At 41.0% G+C, this 11,789-nt stretch overlaps 1 protein-coding gene across 1 annotated transcript; it reads right to left on the reverse strand.

Moving 5' to 3' along the window:
- Window positions 1-8,174: 8,174 nt before the first annotated feature.
- Window positions 8,175-9,543, reverse strand: LOC139206829 (transmembrane O-methyltransferase homolog). Its single transcript, XM_070836426.1, has 3 exons — window positions 9,288-9,543; window positions 8,649-8,845; window positions 8,175-8,513 (listed from the first exon to the last, which is right to left on the reverse strand). Exons 1-3 carry the CDS (start codon window positions 9,541-9,543, stop codon window positions 8,175-8,177), a joined length of 792 nt encoding a protein of 263 aa, XP_070692527.1.
- Window positions 9,544-11,789: the final 2,246 nt, after the last annotated feature.

Genomic DNA, 11,789 nt, shown 5'->3' on the forward strand with positions numbered 1-11,789 from the left:
CATTTGGACAAAGCTTTTGTACGAGTATGTCCTTGTAACAAAGGAAAAAAAAACTTCTGTTGTACAAGGAGGTCACGTACCTATGCAGTGGTGATCAAGTCCTCATCATTTTTCACAGTCTTTGGTCTTATAATTACACTCTTGCTTATGAGATGTAATCCTTAGGAATCCTTAGGAATCAAAGGTCAAGAGTCCGCCTTGGTATTTAAACTGATCCCATAGTGAAGAATCCAATATCTTTGGTCTAAGCCCACACAATAGGAGAAAATCTATTGTTGTTATGGCCATCTAAGGAAGATATTTCTGAGGATTGCATTGATTTTTGATGGATTGTCTCAGACCCTCTTTCACACAGTCCAAATAAAAACGGGCTATTTTCACTTTACAAAGTTATCTTAACTCAAGGTCCAATCACTAGCTTTCTCTGGGGATTTCCAGCAAATCTCACAGTCTTTGTTGGTGGATGGAGTTGCTCATTTGCTCAGTTGCCACGTCTTGTCTTGTCTTGTCTGAACACACCATTAGGAAAGTCCTTGTATCAGTTAGCAAGTAACTGGCGTACAGGTACTGGTATTTTTGAGCTGCATTAGCTAACATTAAACTAAGGTTTTAGACACATGCTATCTCAGTCAATGTTGGATAGACATTGGCTTAATATTTTGGTCAAAACGCTTAACCAGAAAGGCAACTGCACATCTGGTTTAAGGGTTGTAACAGAGACAACTCCTATGTGGACAGCTTCACCACCTTTAGCAACAGATGATTTCCGTAATGATCGCCTCCTTCCAAATCAAACAGAGTCTTGCCTTCTATTGATTAATAGTGAGTCAATATTCTAAGCATGAAAACTCCAGACATACAGACATTATTCCAGTAATAATAAGCATTAGATAAAACTACAGGAACCTGCCACCTAGACCAGTTAGAGATCAGGTTGCTCACTTGGAGAATCTTGCTCATATTAAACCTGCTATGTCATATCCAGCTGCAGCTGCAGCCACCTGCACTCTAAAGCTGGCACTGCTAAATGTCAGATCCTTATCTAACAAGACCTTCATTGTTAATGACCTTACATGTAACAGCAAACAGGACCGTATTAAGCTCACTGAGACCTGGCTGAAAGAGATTGGTAACAAAAAACTGATAGATCATGTAAAAATTCTATTTTGAACTTTGCTCAAGATACAATCGAAAGAGTGGGAGGTTGCTACCCTCTATGCGGATCACTTAACCTTTAATAATATCTCTTTTAGAAAAATCTCATCCTTTGAATACATTGCGGTGATCTTTAAATGAGAGAATGAAATCCTTGTCATAGGCGTTAGAGGTCAGAGAAAAGAGACCAATTCCAAACTGATCTCATTGTCTCTGAAATGAGCAGGTTAGAAATCCAGGTGTTACCTTGGACAAGTCACAGTACAAGTATAATTGGGACATCATGTTACCTCCTAAAAATATTTCTAAAGTTAAATTCATCGACCATCTTGTCTCAGTCAGACACTGAAAAACTGGTTCAAGCATCTCTAGACTGCTGCAGTGCCTGTTTTGCCAGACATCCCGAAATGACTGCGGGACAGCTGAGGCTCATCCAAATTGCTGCAGTCATAGTACGCACTAGGACAAGAAAAACTGAATGTATTACTGCTGTACGTAGATCACTTCACTGGCTAAAATAGATCAGATACTTCAAAATACAGCTCACTGTTTACAAATCACTTGATGGTCAAGCTCCTCAATGCATCTCTGACCTGTCCACTGCTTTTAAACCCTCTACAACCCTACAATCATCAGACACTGTGTCATGTTTTGAAAGCAAGTGAAAGGCATATCTGCTCTCTCAGTCTGTCTTTTTCTGTCTTTGGGTGTATGTGAGTATTTGGGCATGTTGCACGGACGTCTGGGTTGCACAGCTATGTGTGTGTGGGTAGGTGGGCAGGGGATTCGTTATTTTGTTTACCATATTTATAAATACAGTAGCTATAAATGATTTATTCTGTTTTACTGGTTATCCTTATTGTGGTTGATATGCACTGTGTTTAAGGCACACTGAGGTTACTTTGTATGAAATGCGCTATACAAATAGATTATGATTGACTGATGGATTGATGAATTGACATGCAACAAAGGTCCCCAGTTGCTATCAATTGCAATAATACCTCATGATAATGAGATTTTCTAGGTGATTAGCTTGGTGTTAAGCAAGCTAACGTTTAAGATGATAACTAGCAAACTGTCAAGCTTGGTAGCAACTATCAAGCCTCCTTGGTATGTTGTTGGCTTGCTACCATATAGTGTGCTGAAACAAATAACAAATCATTCCCTTCTACTAATTCTTGGGTAAATTGCGTTTTAAAGGAGGTTCAGACACATTAAAATCATAATAATGCTAAATTCAGTAATGACAAAAACACAAAATCCACATCTGTCTATTGGTAGTTTAAGTGTGTATGCTGTCATGGCGAAGTTTAATCATTTCTGAACAGACATTTCAAAAGAAGCCATATTGTCATCATTTCATATCCTAACGAAAAAGCCCGAGGGGTAGAATTGCTTGTCCAATTTTCCCTCAGCATCAGGTAAGTGTGCTTAACAGCACAAGTTTCAGACATTGGCAGCATGTCTTGCTTCTCCCTGAAAATAAAAATCTCAAGCGTAGGAGGTCTCTTCAACCCGGAGCAGAGAAAGTACATTCTGAGAGGCTTCAGCCCTCTTAAGACACCACATGGTGGGAGGTCTATTTTCTCTCAATCTTCCCCCTCTCCACCGAGAGGGATTGTGTGTGTATGTGACTGACTGCATATGTGTGTGCGTTGTAGGTTGAAGCCTGGGTCACAGGGGGGTGGTAGAGTCACTTCACATTGTCAGACCCTTCACAGATTAAAAGTGACAACTCGAGTGTTTTCATTTTCCAATAGCTGACACATGCACATCAAAATGAGAGGAGGTAAAGGGACAGGCGGTAGTGGAGACAACGTGGACATTTCACAATCAGTTATTTGAAAAAGAGAAACAGTGTGAATGAAAGGAGGTGGTGGGGACTGATGTGAGGGAGTAGTGAATCAGGTGATCATAAACCACCTGAAATTACAGTTTAATTCAAAAAGTCATAGATGCCCCCATTTGGTAGCAAGATGTGTGCATCGATATATATAGACACATACTGTAGATGCATAGTGTAGACACAAACAGACTTACAGAGACTGTAACAAACCCCAAACTCTATTAAACCTATTATAAACCAATGTAACCAGAAGGACACTGCAGAGTCTAACTCCTGAGAAGATGACATGTTGAGGAAATAAGTGACTATCGAGAGGAAGGTGGGGGGGTGGGGTCTTGGGCGCAGGCTATCACAGTGCACCAAATATAGAAGTGCTTCGGTCTCTTGAGAGGCCATCAAGAGTCTCCTGCCTCTGTTTGCTCTGCCCACTCCAGTTGATGCACCAGGCGCTGAGGTGAAAGCTTTGTTCCCTCACCGACTGAGGAGAAATATGGTGTGACTCCATGTAAACAAGTGATTATGCCACCATTAGACATGCTGATGTAAAGTACCACCAAATTTTCATAACTGACAGAAGATTGTTGTGATGCAGGCCAGTTAAACTGTGCAAAATAGAAAATAATAGTTTGATGACCTAAATGTGAAGTAAACAGCCTTGTTTTTAACTCCGTCTACTCCAAAACCCTGTGCATTGTAGATAATTCACCTCAGTTACGACTAACATGATGTGACACGGTGAAGCTCTTCACAGCTTCATGTTATTTGTCCCCTTGAATTTGGGGTTTTCGCAATTTAAGTGACTTTATGTAGTGAGCCCCCGAGAGGCACTCCACATTGTCCCACTGAAATCACATTTGAATATCCTCTTAAAATGTCAGCTATGGCCTAAATGGCCTATTACCTGACAAGGAGGTCTAGTGGCTGTGTGAATTATGACTCAAATATGGAATTAACATGATGGCATGATACAGGAAATGGCTGCTGTTCCCACCAACAGTTAACAAGGTTTGCTTTTAACTATGGCTCTGATTGTTTCCTAACCTTAAGGTTATGGGAATTATCACAGATTCTCAGCTTTATGGAACACTTCAGTGTCTGCGAACTAATTGGTTTAGTTTTCCGGCCTGCAGCTTTAATGTTTCACTTCAACTCTTACCGCTCTCATCAGCATCGTTTCTACGCCCAGGAGGCAGTGAAGGAAACACTGACAAACCCACTGCAACCAAGCACCAAACGGTAGACTAGCAACTAGCTTGTAAGCACAGTGGAGTATTTAGCAGCTAAAAAGCCAGACATTTCCCTCTGGAGTTGGTGGAGACCAAAACAGAGATACAACATTTGCCAGGTGGCCACAGACAGGACTTCAAATGAATGATACTGTAATGTTGCGCCTTATATGCCGTAAATAGCAATCTGTCTACCCAATATAATGTGTCAGTGTTACAGCTTGTTCCTCCTGCCCCCAAATAGTAAAAGTTAATGCAAGTTTCACCAAGCAGTTAAAGAATAATCTTAGCGAGGACTCAATTCCTCTGTAAGCAAACTAGAAGACGGTGCTGGTAACTGTAACGATGTATTGATTCAGTACAATTCTAGATCAATTATTCTTCTGACTGTGGTGTCCTGCTCAAAATCATAATAAGCTGATGTACAAGGGAGAGAATATCACACCCAATTTGTATGTTTGATGAAAAAAATACTACTATTAATCCAGTGAAACAGCCCATACTGTCAAACCTCTGCCACCAGTGTTATTATAGAAACATAGATGGTACAGCAGCCAACCAAGACAAAAGATGAGCAGAACATTCTCTGCATAACTTTGACACTCACGACCGCTGAAGAGGTGAATAGCTGGCCATAAGTTCCCTGCAGTGGTGTTTGGGTATGAAGGCTGGGCTTTTGTGCAGAGAGCCCGAGGGCAGTGAAGTGTGGCTCTTTTAGAGTTTGATTTATAATTGAAAGCTGTGTTTACATCAGCTCTCCAGCCTCCATAGAACAGAGAGCAGTTCATAGCCTGATGAATCAGGAACCTGGACATTGAACCCATTAAAATAGGAATTTTTGGGGAACTTTAGGGCAAAGGCTGGGGTGGTCATAGAGCTTGGTGTTTACATTTGCTTGTACATCATTGTGTAGACAAGTGGTACTCCAAAAGGAGGCCAAGGAATTGTTAAATCGCTTCTGAGAAATTGACCACGCCCTAGCTGTAACACTTGTGGAAAGTTAAGAGCCTGTCTGGGCTGAGATGGCGGTGGAAGCTAATGAGCAATCATTACAGTCAGTCTGCCTTGTGTAATTACATATCACACATTGGCCATTTGGGGACATGCAGGGTACAGCTAAAATAATTGTAATCCTGTCAGCATCTCTGAAATGCCTGCTAGTATAAAAGAGTCATTAGCTCTTGGTGCATTATGGTCTGTGACGGGTAAATATAGCCAAATATGTACAAAATCAACATGAAAAACAACTTAACAGGTTCAGAAAAATCTAAATACATGTGTACATTTGCATAAAGTCCACCAATATGTGACCGGTAGGGTTTCTATGGGCTGGGAATGAGCATGACTCCTGCAACTGAAAAAAAATGTATTCCTGCTTTTCTTGTCAGTAGTGCAAATCTGAGTTTAGAAACTCGCGTGAAATCACAGTATCATTTATACCACATTGTAGATGAGAGTGTCAGTTCGTAATTGGAGCACTTATATACTGGATCTTAAGCTTGCAGTAAATATTTACAAAGACAACAAACTCTGCTAGAAAACAGGATCAACATGAGTTCACTTCTTTCATTCCAAAACAAAAATTACAAACTCCTTTTTAAAAAATCCTCACAGATGATACACCCACCCTGAATGTTGTTATTTTCTACATGAAACGCTCCAGATTGCTAATTGGTGCTAAAAACATTCAGCGCTTTGACGTTGATGCAGGCAATCGCTTCCTCAGAGTGGGCGTCGCCTTTTTCCAAGTGATACGCGTCTTAATTTGGAATTGAAGTTGTTATATTTTGATAGTGATTATGAGACTAACTTTGTATACTAATCAGTTTGTTGTTTATGCTTCTGCAGTTGTCAGTAACAGAAGTAGCGTTTGGGAGCAGAAAATAACCCAAATGTCTGCGTGTTGTCTGTTGTTTTATGTTATGATTTCTAATGTTCAGCAAAGGAAATTCTCCTTCCCCTTCTCCCTTCTCCACTTCCCCTGTGGTGCAACTAATGATCCATGTTTGACATTCTAAAGTGTTCTTGCAGCTCCTTAAGTTTTGCCAGCTCCATTACCTGGTTTGCTCTGTGGAGCACATTCACAGTGAACAGTTAAACTGGATGGATTTACAAAGTTCTCATACCTGACCGCGCCTTACCTAACCTCCATGTCTAATTTATAGTAGATGACAATTTACACCACTTCCCCTGACTCTTTTTTTCTATTTGTCTCTCTTTTACTGCAGTAAGCTCTCTAAGTGTGCATAATTTGAGTTATTACAGCATTGATTGTGCTCTTCTGTAACAGTTGTGTCCTGGAGTCTAGATCCACCCTTGGGCTCTTGGAAATATTGCATTTAATTAAATTGTGTTTTTGCACAGATATTATTTATTTAAATTCTGCAGTAAATTGTCTCTAAACCATGTAATAGCTTTCCAGCTGCTTTGAAAGCCTCAGCAGTGCCATTAGAGGCAAATTCAGAAAAGCTCTACAGCTCTAAAGACAACACTGGTTCTCTTTTTTATGATGCAGTGCTTGCTGGGACATTGAATCTTAGATACTACGGCCAGTTAGAGCTAGGACACTAGTGTTTAGAAAAAAAAAGTGGGGGTTGGGGGAGTAAGTAGGAGCGATTTCCCCAATAATGCAATTTTTAACTGCAAACATTAACATAGGGGTACTGTGAATGTATATGTAAATATCACAAGGAGGGTGTGTGTGTGTGTGTGTGTGTGTGTGTGTGTCAGTGTAAGACGACTGTGGAACATAACAACATTACTTTGCTGTCTTCAGCAAAAGAAAATAGATTTACAAGTATTTGCTGAGCTGTCCAGGGGAGCAAGAAAAACACACAAGTCCTGACAATGGTTGGCATTTCCCTTTATAGGGCTGCCTTGTCAAACCCATTCCAGTGCCTGAGTTCACAATTTTACAAAGCAAAGAGCGCCATCAAATGGTCACTCTGTGCTGTGCACCCAGTCATTTTTTTTTTCTTTGTTTCCTTTGTTGTGAGGAAAGATGATAGTGAGAGCAGCTTTGTGGTTTTGTTAAAATCACAAACAAAGGTAAGCTGTATTTTCTATCTCCTCTACGTGTCTGTTATCGTAATCAGCGTGTTTAAATATTTATGTTTGTCATTTGGTGGCCGTACATGATAAGGTGGCAGAAAGTGATAATATTACAATATACATATCATGAATGATTAAGGAAAGAATTGGGAGTGCCGCGCTGGGTCAAGATAAATGGCGATAGAGATGTGGGTGTGAAAAATCCGATGCTCTTCGAGGACGGGGGCCAATAATAGGATGAACTATGACTGTCCAGCTTAGTGTAGTAGGAAATCTTTGTTGTAGAACAACAGTCGATGAGAAATCCGATGCTCTCTAGAAAATACTTCATAAATACAAAAGACAAAACAAATATTTCTTTTGTCTTTGTATATAGTTTTGGCTGGGCCACCATCCCTTATGACCTGGTCACATTAACACCTGATTAGTTTTTATTTTTAACAGCTGGCCTCACTGCACCTTATGCCCTGATGAAGACTGAGTCCAAACGTGTGGGTTTATCCATGAATTAAAAAATGATTTTTATATTCCCCATCTGAATGCCTCCGTTTTCTACTTGACTGCCGTTCTACAACACTGACTTCCAGCTCATATGTATTATCGTGCTTGCCTTTGCTGCTGTAAATTATTTCCAATAATACTTGAGAGTCATGTACAGAATTAATAGATTTACATCCCGATATTGTCATTCATATCACTTGTTTCATAGTTGAGGACAAAATAAAAAATATATATTTATCATATTTCTTCCCCATAGTCATCCAAGGAAAAGAAGCAGTTTTCCGACAGCAGTCTGATAAACTGTAGGAAATCATTTATTCATAAGTAATACTAGTAAGTATTTAACACTATTGGTTGACGTAGTCCACTCAAACTGAAAGCATGCACCAACATCTTTAGATTTTACTATCTACCTTCACGTTCCCCTTTTGGTAGAAGATCTCCGTCATAAACTGAAACTCTGACTTGATGCAGTAACAGTCCGGCTTCGCTCTGATGTGATGCAGGATCCCTCTGAGATCCTCAGCTCTTTGGTTTCTGTGGATCAAAAGGACAGAGCAGCCAGAGGGGCAGAGGACCTCCTCTCTCTCCAGAGCCAGCAGGTCTGGAAGGTACTCCTGGGGGTCATGATCCATCAGCACCAGGTTGAGTCCCTCACTGGTCCCTTGATCAGGCTCAAGAAATGGACGCAAAGTTGGGATGGCCTCAGCTGAGCTAGATGTCAACACCTGGAACTGCAATGAATCAGAATAGCACAGAAAAGGGGTTACAATCCCTCAGTTAGATTCTAGTTTGCTGTTAAAAGTGCTAAGTTTGCCATTTTGTCTTTTAATTTGAATGTACTAAAGTAACATCTTCCCTGGGTGTACCTGGGAGTGTCTGAAGCCAGCTACAAGTATGATTTCCTCCCCCATCTCCGCTGTGAGTGGGTCCAGCTCCACGGTGATCAGTCTGCCAGCAGGGGGCAGCAGACGCAGCAGGCGGACGGAAGTGTAGCCACAGTGCATCCCCAGCTCCAACACCTGGGAGGGACGGACACGCCTCACCGCTTCATCCACCGCCTCACCTACAGGAGATGACAGCGACAGGGGGCGGTGTTTCTTTATCTGCACGTTTTAAACTTAATGATGTCTTTCAACAGACAGATTGACAGACATAGATATTTTTTTTCAACTTATCGATGTATAACCAACGCACCTGAACACTGAATCATATCACAATAAAACTGCAGGTCTCAGGAGCTCCCGCGGGATCTCTACTCTATGCCTTTGGATATTAAAATGACAAAAAGACTCATAAAGACTGCATTTAATTCAAGCTACATGTTCCTGGGAACACATCCAGGCAGGTAAATGTTCTCAGCTGTTTGAGCTAGCGGTGTTTTTCCAGATTCAGCTGCAGCGAAGCTTCTGGGGTTATCTTTGAACAGACATTGGCACACGACTCGTGGCCTTTTGTCTTGGAACTTCATGCACTTGGTGAATAAGCTGACTCTGATGCACACTGACCAGTCTGCGGGCTGATGCAGAGGGAGGGGTGTGTGGCGGCGTACAGGTCAAAGGTCTCCAGGACGCTGTCAACTTTGCCATGCGTGCAGTTGGAGAACACGAAGGCGTGGGTGCTCCTCACACACACTTTCCCTCGCACCAGCCTCAGTGCCCAGTTCAGAGCTCGACTCCACAGTGCGGACACTTTGACGCTGTACCGACTGGAAACCATGACGATGGCAGGAAGCAGCGGGACAGAAACGACCATGAGCCACATCTCGAAAACTCTGGAGAGAACAGTAAGAACCGTCGTAAACCTGTGGATGAAATGAGGAGGAACTGAAGTCAGTTTGTGGAACCCAGGAGTCTGACTGAGAGGGTGAGAAATGAGAAAAGTGACACGCTATTTTTTTAATTCTGATTTTGGCTTATCCGTTCTAGTTCTTTTGAAATCCAGACGCTGATTCCTGGCTTACTATCTGTGCAGGAACAGAAATAAAGAGCTCAAAGTAAAAACCAGCTCCATTTTCAGCAGATTATTTAGGCAGCTGTGATTTTGTAATTTCTGATTCTGTTGTAGTTAAAAGGTGAGTTAAGGAAAAACACCAATGGTCTGTGTGTTGGTGTGCAAACATATTTGGGTATATTATGAGTACCACTGCAGGACAGGGGGGGAAGAAGTACATCTTGATCTTGAACTGAAGTAAAAATAGCAATAAAGTAAGTAAAGGAATTCAACTTAACTAAAAGTAGAAAAGTATTGGCATCAAAATACACCTAAAATATCAAAAGTAGACACACTTGAAATGCAAAATGTCCCATTTAAAAAAAAAAAAACAGCCATTAATGCATTCAGTAACTAAAATTATGCAATGAATGTAGTGGAGTAAAAGAAATACAATAATTGCCTGTGAAAAGGACAAAATTAGATTGCATTTTAGTACAGTACTTGAGTAAATGTTTTTGTTACTTTCCATCACTGTGACAGAAACATTGTTCCTTTGCTGTGTGCATTAAATGTGTTTCTTATTGTGATTAGTCATTACTATTGCTGGAGATGTACAGCTCAAATAGTCAAAATGCAGGTTTAATACTCAATCATACACGGCCCTTTTTAATAGATAGCATTAGGCAGTGTGTGATGTCAATTATTTGTACTTTTTAAACTGACAACTACTAAAAGAAGAGAAAAACACAGGCCTATGGCACCACCTATAGACACAACACAGTACTTGTGCTATAAATCATTACACCTTTTAAATGTAGGAATGTCAAACATTAGGTCATGAAAGGCAGATTAGAGAGTCTAAGTGCCCATCACGACAACACGGCTGCACTGAATAAACCTGCTGATGGTGGAACAAAAACATTATTTTGCAAGCTGAATGTTTGTGGTTCCATAAATGTTCCTTGTTTTCCAGGCGCTGAAGGCAATAAACAACCACAAACACGCTTTTGGCGACATACCAGACATGACATAACAGACAAAATTGACCAAAATGGCCAAAATAGCAGAAGGATGGATCCCTCCTGCCAGGATTTAGAGCTACAAATAATTAAAGGTCAACTTGTGTTTTGCAAAAACCCCCTCCAGGTTTTGATTGTATTCATCTTTTAGAGGTTACCGCTTGTTGTAATTAATAGAAATTGGCCGACTATACATTCATTACAACGGTTCAAACACTATGAGGCCTCCACCAATAGATGTGTGATAAATGCTATTTTAGTTTAAAATCCCAGATACTGTTGAATCTTATCAACACATTGGGAAAGTTACATTTTTAACAAGCACACTGAACAGATTTCTTGATAAAGAAGCAATGTATTAGCAGTAGAGATGTAATACTTGCCAAGTTGCCCGTCCAGGTTTAGAGTGCCTCCTGTCAAACACAGATGGGACCGTCGCTCCTGGAGGTGAAGCAGGTGAGCAGCCAGCTGACTGGAAAACAAACCATCATTCTCAGGTTTTCCTGTCAGACACGTCGAGGCTGACGTGAAAGAAAACCACAGCAAACTGTTAGTGGTTTCCAGGAAATAGGCGCCTTAGGAACAGAGGGGGGCAGCTCCTCCTCCCACTTTTCAGAGCTGCTCCGTTTTTCCACAAGAGGTCAGCAAAGACGTAAGAATATCAGCAAGCCTGTGGATGAACCTGGCCGTCTGCAGGCCTGGAAACCTCTTCATTTCTATCATCTAACCTCGTTGCCTCCTAAAATATGGGATATAGGGTCATAGAATAATAGTTTATAATGTTTTGTGTGTGTGTGTGTGTATATGTATGGTGTTCATTTTGAGAAACCTCCCTTGTTTATTGTGTAGACTGATTTTAAATATTATCTTATGAGCATTCATTTCCCTTTAAATGTCTTCAGAAGGAGTGAAGGGAGGCTCAGGGACCAAACACTTGGCTTTAATGCCTGGTTGAGGTAAATCTGGCTGCAGCGAACACAGCTGACCTTGTTTATGTGTGAAACCTTGGTGAGATATCATGTTAAACTGCAGACTACAGAATACAAAACACATGTT

The sequence above is a fragment of the Pempheris klunzingeri genome, chromosome 9 (genome assembly GCF_042242105.1).
Source record: "Pempheris klunzingeri isolate RE-2024b chromosome 9, fPemKlu1.hap1, whole genome shotgun sequence".
Classification (NCBI taxonomy): Eukaryota; Metazoa; Chordata; class Actinopteri; order Acropomatiformes; family Pempheridae; genus Pempheris; species Pempheris klunzingeri.